The following is a 13,362-nucleotide window of genomic DNA, read 5'->3' on the forward strand; positions in this document are numbered from 1 at the left end:
TGTGAATGCCCAGTGCTGGCAAGGCTGGATGATTCAGCATCTATTTCATTCCCAAGTTCTTTGGGATCCAGAAACAAGTCATTTCACTTCTTGCCCCCAGGGAGAGCAGGGTGCTGTACTCAGATTTTGCTTAATGGTCTTGTAGTGGAGGAGGCTGATTGCAACATCCAGTAGCAACTGCTGCGTTTTTTAAAGAACACAGCTTCAATGATGGTGGCTCTTTCTTTTGATTTAATTAGTTGCATAATAAAACATGTAAATAAGCGTTGCAATAGAAACCAAGATCCCTTAGAGGTATTGTTTCTTCTTCACTACTGGGGCTATTATAGTGTCTGTAGTAGGCAGGAGAGGTGAAAGACCTGTGTGTAATTCTCTGTACTGGAGAAGCCTGGTTTGAACCCATCTTGCTGCTGGGAGCTGTGACCTGTGGGCTGTTCTGTGACAGGATTATTATTGGTCCTTGGAGGAAAAGCAGGGGATGTGGGCTCCCAGCTTGTGTGATCCAGCATGCCAGGGAGATAGGTGACTCAATTTTCCTCTTGGCATTGCAGTGAAAAATCTTACCTGGTTGCTTGTGCTTGTGTGTAAAACAAACATTAACAATCTGGGTTAATGTTCCTCACCTCAGCATTGCCACTGGGGGATATAGGACGACAGGAGCAGCAGGGATATATTCCTGAGGGTGCTGATGTGCCAGGAGAGGCAGAATCCTAGGGCTGTCTCAGTGGAGACCATGCTCATGGTGGCAGAGAGGAGAAAAACCAAATCTCTGCAATTGCAAACAAATTTCTGAGTGTAATGTCTTTCTTCACTCCTTACTGACAGCTGTCCACTCAAACATGCCTCTCCAACAAGAGGGAGGGAAAACAGACAAGTTGGACAAGCCCCTAGCCTGTCCCAGCCGATGGAAAGAAAGTAGATTTAATACAAGAGAGAAGGGATGTAAACAGAACAAAAGATGGTTTGTGCTCGTGGTTTATTCTTAGGATACAAATCCATTCTCAAGCATTACGTGTCTTGCTGCCTTCCTTCAAAGGAGGGAAGGGGAAGAGAAGGACCCAGAGTGGAGGTGGTTCAAAGGAATAATTAGGACTATCAAGGAGGAAGGCAAGGGAAATAAAGGAAGTAAGAGGAACTCTGCTTTGTTTCAGCAAGTTACCTTGTGTCTGCTGGCTGTGGGGGTGGCATGTGCATCTGCATGTTTGCACTCGAGGGCCAGTGAGAAGAAATGCAAATGAGCTCCCTTTCATCTCAAGTTAATGCAATTTAATTTAACTTCCATCTGATTATTTCTGTGGATTAGTTGATGGTGAAGCTGAGAGCCAAGCCTTCCCACAAATGTAGAGCAAATCTGTGGAGAGGCTGAGCAGGGATCCTGGGATGCCTCGCCCATTAAACGGTGTTCCAGCCTCTTTATGTGAGGGAATAGCCTGCAGCTCTTTCTTGCATGACACCGTACTTGTCAAAAGCTTTTTAAATAATTTTCTCTCCTTTGCTGCAATTGTGTATCCTGATATACAAGATTTGTGCTACTCACTGCAAGCATAACTAAAAAGCCATGTTACTAACATGTAATATGTGGTAGTGCTTTGAAACATTCTAGGATGATCTGGGTAGGAGAGGATCTGAATCTTTAATAGAAAGAAAAAATAAGTTCCCAGTCCTTGAGTTCAAAGAGAATGTTAAATTATGCCTTTTATACCCCCCTGAAAAAAACCTCAGAAGTCAATGAAAAATAACTCTCATTTAATAATTTATTTCAAATCTCCTTGTGTGTAAGCCCCTCTGAGTTTGTGGGTTTGGGCTGTTTTTTGAACAACTTAAGGCTTTTTGGTAAATGACACAGTGTAAAAGGAAGTTGTATCTATACCAAAACAGTTCAAGTAGGAAAACCCAACTTCTCTGTCATGCCAGCTCTTTAAACAGTGTACACAGGATTGACCCCTGGGAGAAAAGGGACTACAATGCCAGAGGAGCAGCCTTGAAGCCATAGTCACACAGTGTCATGGTGAGGGTAGTAATTTTACACCTTTCTGGTTTTGCTTTCCCAGAGTATGGCCAAGTCCCTAAAAGAGACGTGCTCCAGGGGCCAATTAAGGCAGTGGAAAGAGTTTTAGAAAATTCAGTGGTAGATGTGCAGGGAGAGGGCTGCTCCCCCATTCTGTTCCTGCTGTCCCCTTGTTGCTGCAGGGCTGCAGTCCCAGTGCAGCAGATGGATGAATGTAATGTGCTCTTTGGGCTGTCAGCTTTCTCATCCCCTTCCCCTCTGAGAAAGATGCTCCATTAATACAACTGACTGACCACAGTTACATGGTATATACACTATATGTATGTTTATACATACATTTATGTAAAGCTAATTCTGGTTGAGGTCGTCCTGCAGCTTGTAACCCAAACAAAGGACTCTCATCTGATGGTTGGATGACAAATGCAATGAGATGCAGACAGTGCTGTGGGTGCTGATTCCTCTCAGTCTCCACCTTGCTACCTTGCCCCAAAGCTGTTCTGCTGATGGTGCCTCCTCTGGGTTTATAAACTCATGGTGGTGACCATTTGGGCTCATTAGAGACTGCCAGGCACTTTAGTAAGAACGAAGGGAATTTGGTGTCTTACCCAAATTTCAACTTGGTAATTACAGAGTGCCTTTCTGAATACCAGGAATATTGGTGATTCCTCCTGCTTTAGTCTCTCACTTACTTGGTGTGTGGCTGTTACTGACCCATTCCTTCCCAGATGCTATTGCATCCTCCTTGCCTCAGGAATTTACCCACTGCTTCCTTCTTTTACCTGCACTGTAAAGATTGTAAAGTGCTCTGGGACCTGCCTGTGTAACAGGCATCACACAAGTGTGTAAGAAGATACCAATATCAATAAAACAAATAGGTATGGGATGGCTGGGGCTAACCCTGCTGTGGGGGAGACAAGTGGGACTGCAAGAGTCACAGTGAAAAACGTGCCCATCTCTTGCTCCCCAAGGCTTCTGCTGGTGCATCAGGCAGTGGGCTGCACTGGCAGCCTGGAGGTAAGGGCTGCATCTGCTCTTTGCTCCCCTGTGTCTCTGGGAGCAGCAGTGACTCTTGTCTCTGAGGGAGGGGTTCCCCAGCTCAGGGTATTGCTTATCAGTCTCTGCCTTGAGGCTGTTGATTCCTGTGGACCTGCTGATGGAAGTAATCCTGCCTGGAGGAACGTCCCCAGTGCATCCCTCAGCTGAGCACGGATACTGGAAGGCCTGCCAGGCAGTCTGGGGAAGCGCTGCTGGTGCACATCTGTCCTAGGAAGCTAAAAACAGCAGTTCGTGGCCTTCTGGGGTTGGCCCGTTCCCTTCCACCCCTTTGGCCCATTTGTGGAGGCGGCTGTAGAGGGGAAAGCCCTTGTTCTCTCGGTAGATGTAGACGCCTGTGATGGCGTTCCACTGGGGGCTCGGCTGCACGCCCTCCACCGGGAACTCCTGCACCAGCTCCTTCTCCTCCTTGTCCAGTGCCACAAAGCCAAAGAATTGTTTCACATTCTTGGCTGCCAGGATCCTGGAGTGGACCTCGGCCGTGCGTCGGAAGAGCTTGTCCTCGTTGGAGCGGTACTGGGCCCAGTAGGCCTCCTGCCGGTAGCTCAGCGGCGAGCAGCAGTGCTTCAGGCACTTGGTGAGGAAAATCAGGACTGCAACGATGCCGATGAGCAGCCAGCCGAAGAGCTGGGAGAGAAGAGAGAGGCTGCGTTAGGACACGGCAAGGAGGTCTTACCCATCCCTGTGGCCTTCTCCCTGGTGTGCCTACCTGGGACTCGTATCTCAGCCTCCGTGTCACCTCGTCCCTGAACTTGGTGAGGTTTGCCGGGTTGTCTCTACAGGGGAACTTGGCCAGCACCTCAGCCCCGTACTCAGCTGGAAACTTGTCCAGGGAGGATGGCTTGACAAACTCGCTGAGGGCACAGATGTAAGCTTCCCCTCGCAGCAGCGAGATGACCGACCAAGTGATGGGTGCCACGGACGCTCGGCCCATGATGGAGCCAAAGAGGAGGAAGGTGGCAGCAGCAGAGAAGTTCTTGGTGCCACGCTTGTGGCACTCGGCCACCAGGTTCCAGGTGTGATTGTTCCAGATGACACCAATGAGGAAGAGGGCCAGGGCCGGCACACCGATGGCAGCCAGCCCATAGATGTAGTTGCGGGCAGGGGAGCAGGGGCAGTGGAAGGCAACGACTGAGAAGAGCTCCTCGCTCCCCACCGTGCCCAGGGCCACCAAACCATTGAAAATCATCACATCTTTACTCTTGAAGAACAAGGAGAGGAAGCGGAAGTTCTCAGCGATGAGGGCGGCCATCTCGTCGGGGGGCTGAGAGGTGTGTGCCGCGGTGGGGGGCTGTGCTGGCTCAGCCCCCAGCACTGAGGAACACTCCAGTGGGGGATGAAATGGCCTGGTCCTAGCTGAGGTGTGAGGAGCAAGACACCTTCACTGATGTCCCTTCTTCCCGCCTGGAGGCGGGAGCCTCTGGAGCTGGTTGCTGATACCAGGGATGCTTCAAAAAGTGGCTGAAAAGGGACTTTGCCTAAGCCATATGTAAAACCTCAGCCATTTTAGTTTCCCTCTAAGTCCTCCAAAAGCTTCACTACAGCAAAGATGACAGGTGGGACATACCTTTCTGTCCCTCTAAATTGCACGTTTGTCCTCTTTCCTTCTGTTTGGTCTTAGTCACCTTTCACAGAGGCAATTACTGTCAGCATCACTGGCAAATTCTTGATGATCACCCAAACCTGCAATGAAAGAGGACACCATGTTACTGGGAAAACTGGACCAGAGCTCTGGTGCTAGGATGTGTCCCCAGCCCTGAACTGACTCACACTAGCCCAGTGTATGTGGCACATGGGTGCTGGGTTGTGCTGCTTTGAAGGTGTTCTGTGTAGCTTTTGCCTCCCTCTTTAGAGCTGATGAGTTAATACTTATGAATAGACGCAGGTATGTGAGGAAGGCAGCAAGGGGTGCCGTGAGATGTCCCAGCAGATTTGGGAGCACAGAAATGTGGCATGGGAGGCCCAGGCAGGAGCAGCCTTTGCTGAGAAGGTTGAAGGGATGCTTGGGGGCTGTTCATACCAGCAGGAGAAGTGGCTTTCTGGGAAAGCTTATCCTGATGTCCCACGATACAAACACCAAATGCTCATAGAGCTGGGACAGCAATTATGTGTGAGCTGTTGCTAGGATTAGGTGTGGCAGGATGATCTGCCATCCTGTAGTGATTGATACAATTGTACTCCCTGTCCTGGCCTGCAGTCCCAGCTCAGCCTCTTAATTGCTGCCCTGAGATTGAGCCCCTCAACCTGCAGCCTCAGTGCCAGAGATGCTCTTTGGTGCCCTTTGCCTGTTTTACACCCCACTGACAGGGCTGCAGGCACTTGGGGCCAAGCAGGGAAAAGCACATTCCCTGATTTTTTTAAGGGCAGGAAAATAACTGGGGATTGTATCCACACTCTCTGCAGCGACGTCTGTTCCCCCATCCCATCTCCAAGCTGGACTCAATTAATTTCTCAGCTGACTTTCATCAGTGCTGCATCCCCACAGGATTTCTCCTCAGGAAGCCTGAAGCACCTCACAAGCTCTGGGAACCCTCACCCGTGACGAAACCCACTGGCCTCAGAGGAACTGCTGTCACCGGGGTTTGCTGGAGACAGGAAGGACCTGGTGCCCAACCAACCATCTCTGGCAGCTTGCACAGTGCTGGAAGTGCCAGCACACATCTGGGGCTACCTGGGAGCCATGGTCCACAGGCCTGCCCCCAAGTCATTCCTGGGCCACCCCAACTGCAGGCACAAGACTTCAGGGACATTCAGGCAGAAGAGACAAAGTTACTTTAATCCTTATGGTCTTTTGCTCAAGGCTTGCTCTTACACGGTGCTTTAAATCACTACTCTGCCTCAGTTCATCTGCTGCCTCCACACATCCTGATTTACTCCCCTTTCGTCATGGGGCACAGGTGGGGAACAGGGGCAGGAATTTTGCCTCTGTTCTTTGCTGTGTCTAATCCCTGGCAGTCCCTCTAAAGTCATGCTGTGATATTGCCAAGTTCAAATGTAAACAGCCCTTAATGTCTTCCTGCAGCTTCCCAGTTTTCCATATGCAAAACTCCCTCTGCAAAGGAGACAGACCAGCTGAAAACTGCCACCACGTGATGGGAAGCCAGGCCTCCATCTCCATGCTTGGTGGAACTCCACATTTGCAGCCAGATGCCAAGCCTACAAACTTGTTCTAGTTCAAGCATTTGTTGTTAGTTACCCACAAACAGCCCTGATAAACACAGCCCCGTAACCTTCCTGACAGAGCCTGGCAAGTGGCAAAACAAAAATCTGAGGAGCTGGCAAAGAGAAATACTGACCATTTAGAGGTTACCCTTCCTCTGCTTGGTAGTTATGGTCTGGGAGAGAGGGTTAGGTAGAAAGGGAGAAGCTGTTTGCAGCAGGTAAGCTTTTAAGAGCTTCTGTTTCTTTCCCCAAAATATATATGAAAGCAAGAAAAAAATTAAGTCACTTACTTGAAAAAGTTGTTGAAACCAGTTCTGGAGCCTTCTCAGCCCTTCCTGTGTTTTTTCGCTCAGGCTCTGGTTGTGGGGGGTTTCCAGCAGCACACAGGGTTGTGCAGAGTTGGGATGAAGCCAAGGCTGGTCTGATGGGCGAAGTGGAAGCTTTTGAAAACAGCCTTAAAAGTTTGAGAAGGCTTCCTTATTCAGTTTGAAACATGCTCTCCGCTGTTGGTTTTTGGGAAGAGGGAGGAGGCTGTTCTCAGCTCTGAGCTTGGGTGGGGCAAAGAGCAGGCGCTTGGCTTCTGCTCCGTGCACAGCTGAGGTTGTGCCTTTAAGAAGAAAAAAAAAAAAAGGAAATGAAAAGCTAAGAGAATGAGTCACTGGAAAAAGCACATCGTGCTTTCTCAGACTCATGATGCAGATGTGCGGTGGCTGGCCGGGAGTTTGCCTGGAGAACGGCAGCGATGTGGGGCCTCGCAGGGGTGCAGAGGGGAGATGGTGAATCCCCCCAGCCTGGGGCTTGGGTGCAGCCCCCATCGTCCCCAGGGGACGCCGTGATGCTGATGGAGCCACACCAAGCAGGCAGGGACAGCGCAGGAGAAGCCCATGGTCCCACGAGGAGGGACAGAACCTTCTGTTTTAGCGCACGGGAGCCGGCTGAGCCAGCGGGGAGGCGCCTGCCTGGGTGGGTTTTTGGGGCATCACAGGCTCTGTGGGGTATCAGGTTCTGCTTTCCCCCAGGTGGGACCGAGCAGGCTGGGGGCTGAGCAGGGCCGGGGGCCGTGTGTGCAGGGCTGGGCCCAGCCTGATTTTTGGCGAGCACGGTGCATTCCTGCCTGGCTCAACTTTTCTGCTCACTGTTTCCTCTGCTTGAGCGATGCCTGTGCGGCAGCCGAGAGCGCCTCAGTTTCTCTTTGCTCCGTCCTCTCCGCCATCTGTCCCTCAGCTCCAGCTCCTGCCCAGCCTGTTGCAGAGGCCGGAGGCCCCCATCCTCCTTCCCCACACTCCTTGCCGTCTTGTCCCTGGGGTTAAACTCAGCCCTCCCCAGAGAATGTCTTCAGCACAGGCAAATCTTCAGCAACACCCACATTCCCCTCCTCCTGGAGCAAATTTAGGCTCAGCCCAGTGCCGGCAGTTCAGCCGTCGGGAATTTTGGACCATCTTTCTTCCTACCTGCAGATCTGGGGTCCCCGGGCGGGTTTTGGCAGCTCCCAGTTGTTTGGGTGCGGTGCATCCCTCGGCACTCCCACACCCGCAGTGCTTGCCTGGGGCTGGCTCCCCAGCTGGCTTGGTGGGGACCGTGGGGTTTGCTCCACGCTCAGAGCACTGCAACAAAGTGGGATCAGCACTGGGACCACAGCCTGGCTGAAATCCCAGGGCCTGTGCTGGGCTCCCTTGGGAAGGCTCTCCTCCCAAAGGCAATGAGCAATGTCCCCAAATTCCAGCATGGAGAGGAGAACATGCCTGAGGACTCAGCATCTGCTCAATTTGCTGCATGGGGCAAAGCTCTTATCCTAAAAATCTTAGTTAAAAGTCCAAGAGTTTCTCATTACAAATGCATCTAATTATTTTGATACCTTAATGGATGTGCCATGGAGCCCGCCATCCCTCTGTGCTGCTCGCCGTCATGGTGGACTCTGAGCACACCTTTCTCAGTGAGCCACAAACAGCACCGAACTGCAAATAATAGGAGTTGAAACCACCTTTATCTTTTAATCTCCTTTGCTTTGTAAATCAGGTTTTGTGCCTATTAATTTCTGGGCAGGTGCGTTAATTAAGGTTTGGGTGTGAAGATTAATGACAAAGTTATGTCACGCTCCTTTCTCCTGGGAGCTGGCCAGATTCAGCCTGCCCTTGACTATGGGCTTGCTAAGATGCTCTCACAGCAGCCAGGAGAATTTCCTCATCACTTTGGTCCTTTGTTCTCTTCTCCCCAAAGCCTCTGTGGAGTTACACACTGATAATTAAGGTTTATGCAAATGACAGTCACTTCAGTTACTCATAATGAGTTGTTTGAACAAGAACACCGCAGCAGAAATTTCAAGTGGATGAACAACTCAGAAGGGACATGGCAGGGCTAAAACTCATCCCTCAAAAGGGGCTTGCTTTCTGCATATTTGTAATAAAATCAGGGCCACTGAGAAACGCTCTTCTGGGCTGTGATTTCCATGGTCACCTCAAGGGCCTGCATCCTGTCATCCTCTGTTTCTATGGAAGTGGGCAGCCACCTTGTATTGTGTAATGGTGGTGACTTCCCAGCTTCTCCTCTGAGGGCCAGGGCTGGCTGCTGCTGGTGGCCATGCGCTGGCAAAACTCTTCAACTCACATGCACTGCTCAATGCTGAGCACGTTATGAAAGAGAGGAAGTTTTGCACATCTGGTAGTGTCTGTCTTGGCAACTGCCACAACACAAACCTGGTGCTCAGTGGTGTGGGACACACGGTACATCTGGCTGCCACATTGCACCCTTCAGCATCCCTAGGGCTTATCCTTTATGACCTTGCAAAATTATCCTTCGTGGCATAAAACTTGCTCCCTGAATCACCGATGCTGTGGGACTGGATATGAGAGCAGATGAGAGCAGATGGGATCAACTGAGCCCATTGGTTGCCTGTTCCCCTGCAGCTGCTGTGGCACCAGCCCTTGCCTGTGCCCTGCCTTCTGCTCTCTCTGCTGCCCGTCTCACAAAAACGTGATCCTGCCTCTGCACAGCCCCGTGGGCCCTCACACACAGCTGTAGTAGGCAGCTGTCTCTTTTCGGGGTGCAGAGGGGTGCATGGGGGGCTGCCCTTCTCCTGCCCAGCCGTTTCCAGAGGGGAGGGCAGGTGGGTGGAGGTGCAGTGGGGGCTTGCATCTGTGCCAGCTTTTCAGGGCCATGTTCATGGTGCCCTGGTCGGTGATGCCCAGCAGCTTCTCGGCAGCTTCCTCTGCATCAGCAGGGGCTTTCCTGGGCAGGTGGCAGCGAGCAGCCACCAGGTCCGTGCTCATGCCCTCAAAGAACTGCTGGATGCAGACCTTGGCAAAGCTCCTGGCGTGCTCCGCACACGTCTCGTCGAACAGCTTGCGCTCGATGTCGATGTAGTGGGACCAGTATCTGCTCTTCAGGAAGGCAGCCTGGCTGAAGCAAGGCCGAAGCGATCTGACCAAGAAAGCCAGAGTGGTCATCAGCAGCACAAAGCACCAGCCCAGAGCCTGCAGGGATGAAGGGGAACCAGAGCTGTCACAGGCAGGCAGAGCACATGCCTAGCAGAACCCCCCTGGTTTGCAAACAAGCCTGACTCCACCTTGGGCTGTTTGACATTTGGCTACACATTATTTACACTGCAAAACTGGGTGAGGAGGCCCTATGAACAAAAATTCAGTGCATCCACATAGGCAGTACCTCTTGCTTCTTGCCTTGTAGAGCATCAGCAGGCACTGACCACAAATAAAACCAGGGCTGAATCCTGTGCCCAGCCTTTGGTCCTGCCTCCGATATGACAGTGCCTCACCTAGGTCTAGGATAGCCTGTGTCCTCTGACTTGCAGTATTGTCCCAGATACTCCCTAGTTTATGCAGCTGTCTTAACTCTTTTTCCAAGCTGAACTTAGTAACATCTACTGTGAGTGGGCAGCAGTGAAAGCTCCCCTGTTAATGGAGTCTGACAGGGAAGGTGAGATGAGGACAGAGCCAGGACCAGTCTGTCTTGTTCACCATCAGTCTTAGCTCAGGCTGCCTCCAGGCTGTACTGGCAGAGCTCATGATGTTCAACCCTCCTGGAAAAGCAGCCCCCTAAAAGAGCACCCGGGGGGGAGGTTCTATGTGGGACCTCTTGTTTTTCAGCTCCCAGTGCTTTCCAGTTGGGGTCTGCCCAGGAAAATCTGCTTTGTGTCTTTGAAGTCCCTGCAGCTCCATTTCTCTTAAAGGGGATAATCAGTCCTGTCTGCCCTAAGGAGGTCAGGCAGAAGGTCTGCTTATAAATGGGAGTGCATGAGTGACAGATGTTTCAGACCATCCTGTCTCCAGCATGGCCAGGAGCAGAGGGCTTGAGAGAAATTAAGCACAGGACAAGTGGTTAGTGGCACTTCTTCATTTGTGGTTCCCTGGGATGGCTAATAAACACACCCTGCTCCCTTGAAGCAACAAAGAAAGTGGCATAGATGGTTATTGGCCTGTTGCTTGCACATGTTGAACCAAGAAGCAAGAGCAACTGAGGGGTTATTGGAGAGGGTGACAACCTACCAGCCACTGAGTAAGATCCATCTCAGCCCCTTCTGAGCTTGCTCTGAATAAATACATGCAGGTGGTTTGGCTGTCACTGCTCTGCAGCCCCAGGCTGCTCAGGCAGGAGAGGGGGCCAATTATCAGGATGACCTACAGCTACAGCCTCTGCACCACGCTGGAGGCATAACCCCACAGAGCTGAGTCTGAACACCTTGTACCCTGTGAAATCACCAGTCTCTCCTGCTGCAGCTTGATTTCAACAGGATATCCTGTTGAGGGAAGAGCTCAGGCTGGCAGTGCCTACCCCCAGGCCACCAGTGAGAGCACAGCCACGGTGCCTCTTACCTGTGAGATGCAGCGCAGGTACCTGACGGCCACTTCGTTGGCAATGAGCTGCTGCCCATTGTAGATCTCCTTGCAGGGGATCCGGGCGAGGACCCGCTGTATCTCCCCCTGGGAGAGGCGGGGGTGGCTGGCATTGCCCAGGCTCTCCACGGGCACCCAGGTGCAGAAGGCACAGGTGATGCACTTGCCGTCCAGCAGGGTCACCGAGAGCCAGACCGCGGGGGCGATCATGGCCCGCTGCGCCATGGAGCAGAACATGTAGCGCAGCACGGCCGCGTCCTTGCCCCGCCGGCCCTGCGGCCGCCGCCACTCCTCCGCCAGCATGGAGATGTTGTTGTTCAGCACAAAACCCAGCAGGAACAAGATGAACGGGGGCACCAGGAGGATGCCCAGCCCGTAGGCCAGGTTGTAGTGCGGCAGGCACGGGCAGTTGAAATCAAAGGCTGAGTACATCTGGGTGCTGGCAAGGGCCATGATCCCACAGATGCCATTCATGAAGGACTCCTGGTTGGACTGGAAGAACTGGAAGATCATCCGAAACTTGTCCATTTTTGCTTGATTCCTTCCCCTGCCAGGGTCCAAGCTGTGGCCTTAGTCTATTTCATTCTTTCGGATTTCCTCTTCAAAGATGGCATCACTAAGTTTCTGTGCAGTCCACTGTTTCATTCATGCATTCTCACAACCCCACTATTTAAAGCAGAAAATTAACTTTTTTTTTCTGCGGATTTTGCTGCCTACAAAAGTTTAGAGTTTGCTTCCTGCTACTCTTCTTTGGGTCCGGGACCTGGGTTGTTTCTGGTTTGCAGAACCTGATTTCATGCTTCTCCACATCCCCATTTCTGCAGCCTCCCAGCCCCCAGCTCTTTGCTGGAGGGTGCAGGTGTTACCATGGCTGTGTTCTCCCCAGATCACTTTGTGCTCTGGGCAGAGTTGGCTGATTGGCCTCTGTGAACCTGCTTGCAAATGCAGGGGGTGGGTGCTCCTCCCAGGACTGAACGGGACACCCCACCTCTGCAGTGCTGGCACACATGTTAAAACTGGAATCCAGAGCTTCCCCCTTCCCTCTGTGTGTCTGCCTTGCCTCAGCAGCACCTGAGGAAAGTACCTTGCAGGTCTACCAGCCCCTAATTCTGGACCTGCTTCACTGGGAAATACCTCTTCCTTTTTATTTAGCAGAGGGAAGGGAAAAGACAAGGAAAAGCAGAGGAAGGAGAGGTAACAGGCAGGGTTTGGCTTCTACAGCACAAATCTAAAAGAATGGATGGTGTTGATAGTGCTCTCCTGCATCTCAGTTCCCTGTTCACAAAGCAGCCGTGGTGCACTCGGTTGCTCCCTCAAGCTGGCCAAAAGATGGGGGATTACTGGGAATACAAGTGTCTGTAAAACAGGTGGTGACAACTGCTCAGTCGTTCCTGTCCAGGCACCACCTGAGCTGAGGACGTGAGGATCTGTGTGGGCACCAGTGTGACTGCAGTGGTGGCTGTGGGACACGTCACCAAGGGAAGCTGTACTTAGGTGGGTGGCACACGGAAGACACAAGAGAGGTACTTTCCCCCAAGGTTTTGCTGTGTGTCAGAGCTGAGCTAGGAAGCCATTCCAGGCTTTTTGACCCTTAGTCACTGCTGTAGCTTCTGAGTCTGCCCTGCACCAGTCCTGGGGCTCAGCTGATTATGCTGAGCTCACCCTGAGATGCCACCAAGAGGTGAGCACAGAGCACGGGTAATACCTGAGCAGTCTTAGCTCTGCCTGCTGTGGAGAGGTTAATTGCATGATCTCATCAAATGGGAAGAGATTTTGCTGCATGAATATAGATGAGGCCTATTGTATTGCTAGCTTAGAGCTCAGACTGGCTTCTCTATTCACCTGACAAGTGGCTTTTTGAAGGGCAGTTCACATCAAAGCCTGCGTGAATCAACCCTGTAAAAAGCTGAGAGCTTTTTGATCTCCAGGAAAACCCTGCCATTATTAAACATGAATGAAGGGCCTGAGCCTGCTCGGTGTACAGCACTACAGTTCTCACTGAAGCCAGCAATAGGGCAGTGGGAACCAAAAAAGAGCCCATAGAACACAATGCCTGGGTCTTTCTTTCCATGTTGCCTTGTTAGGAAGGACTTTGTTTTCATGAGCTTCCCAACAGAAAGTTCACTCTAACTGACTTGCAAGGCAAGGCAGAGCTGATGATTCCTCCCAAATCCCAACTTATTTGTGCTCTGGAAACCCTGTCCTGAGAGAGATGGTGCATGCCCAAGTCCCTCCCTGGACTTGGTCCTGCACCTGCACACCAAGAGACTCCAAGGTGTGGAGTTGAGGAAG

General features: G+C 51.7%; 2 protein-coding genes across 3 annotated transcripts; both read right to left on the bottom strand.

The window, feature by feature from the left end:
- Positions 1–1,740: 1,740 nt before the first annotated feature.
- Positions 1,741–6,818, bottom strand: CALHM2 (calcium homeostasis modulator family member 2). 2 transcript variants are annotated; one of them, XM_064431200.1, is made up of 3 exons: positions 6,514–6,818; positions 3,771–4,744; positions 1,741–3,688 (listed from the first exon to the last, which is right to left on the bottom strand). In XM_064431200.1, the coding sequence occupies exons 2-3, from the start codon at positions 4,311–4,313 to the stop codon at positions 3,272–3,274; spliced, it is 960 nt and encodes a 319-aa protein (XP_064287270.1). In that variant the 5' UTR covers positions 4,314–4,744; positions 6,514–6,818; the 3' UTR covers positions 1,741–3,271. The 2 variants fall into 2 exon arrangements, with proteins under 2 accessions (XP_064287270.1, XP_064287269.1); XM_064431199.1 differs by having other exon boundaries at positions 1,741–4,744.
- Positions 6,819–9,225: 2,407 nt separating this feature from the next.
- Positions 9,226–11,598, bottom strand: CALHM1 (calcium homeostasis modulator 1). The gene is made up of 2 exons (XM_064429341.1): positions 11,050–11,598; positions 9,226–9,693 (listed from the first exon to the last, which is right to left on the bottom strand). Exons 1-2 carry the CDS (start codon positions 11,596–11,598, stop codon positions 9,226–9,228), a joined length of 1,017 nt encoding a protein of 338 aa, XP_064285411.1.
- Positions 11,599–13,362: the final 1,764 nt, after the last annotated feature.

Source organism: Passer domesticus, chromosome 8, assembly GCF_036417665.1.
Source record: "Passer domesticus isolate bPasDom1 chromosome 8, bPasDom1.hap1, whole genome shotgun sequence".
NCBI lineage: Eukaryota > Metazoa > Chordata > Aves > Passeriformes > Passeridae > Passer > Passer domesticus.

What these genes read in the sequence shown, in the direction of transcription:
- CALHM2 (XM_064431199.1), bottom strand. Translation starts at nt 4,313, where the DNA reads ATGGCCGCCCTCATCGCTGAGAACTTCCGCTTCCTCTCCTTGTTCTTC.
- CALHM1 (XM_064429341.1), bottom strand. Translation starts at nt 11,598, where the DNA reads ATGGACAAGTTTCGGATGATCTTCCAGTTCTTCCAGTCCAACCAGGAG. An exon ending in ACCTGCGCTGCATCTCACAG is followed by an intron (nt 9,694 to 11,049) that starts GTAAGAGGCACC and finishes TCATCCCTGCAG; the next exon opens with GCTCTGGGCTGGTGCTTTGT.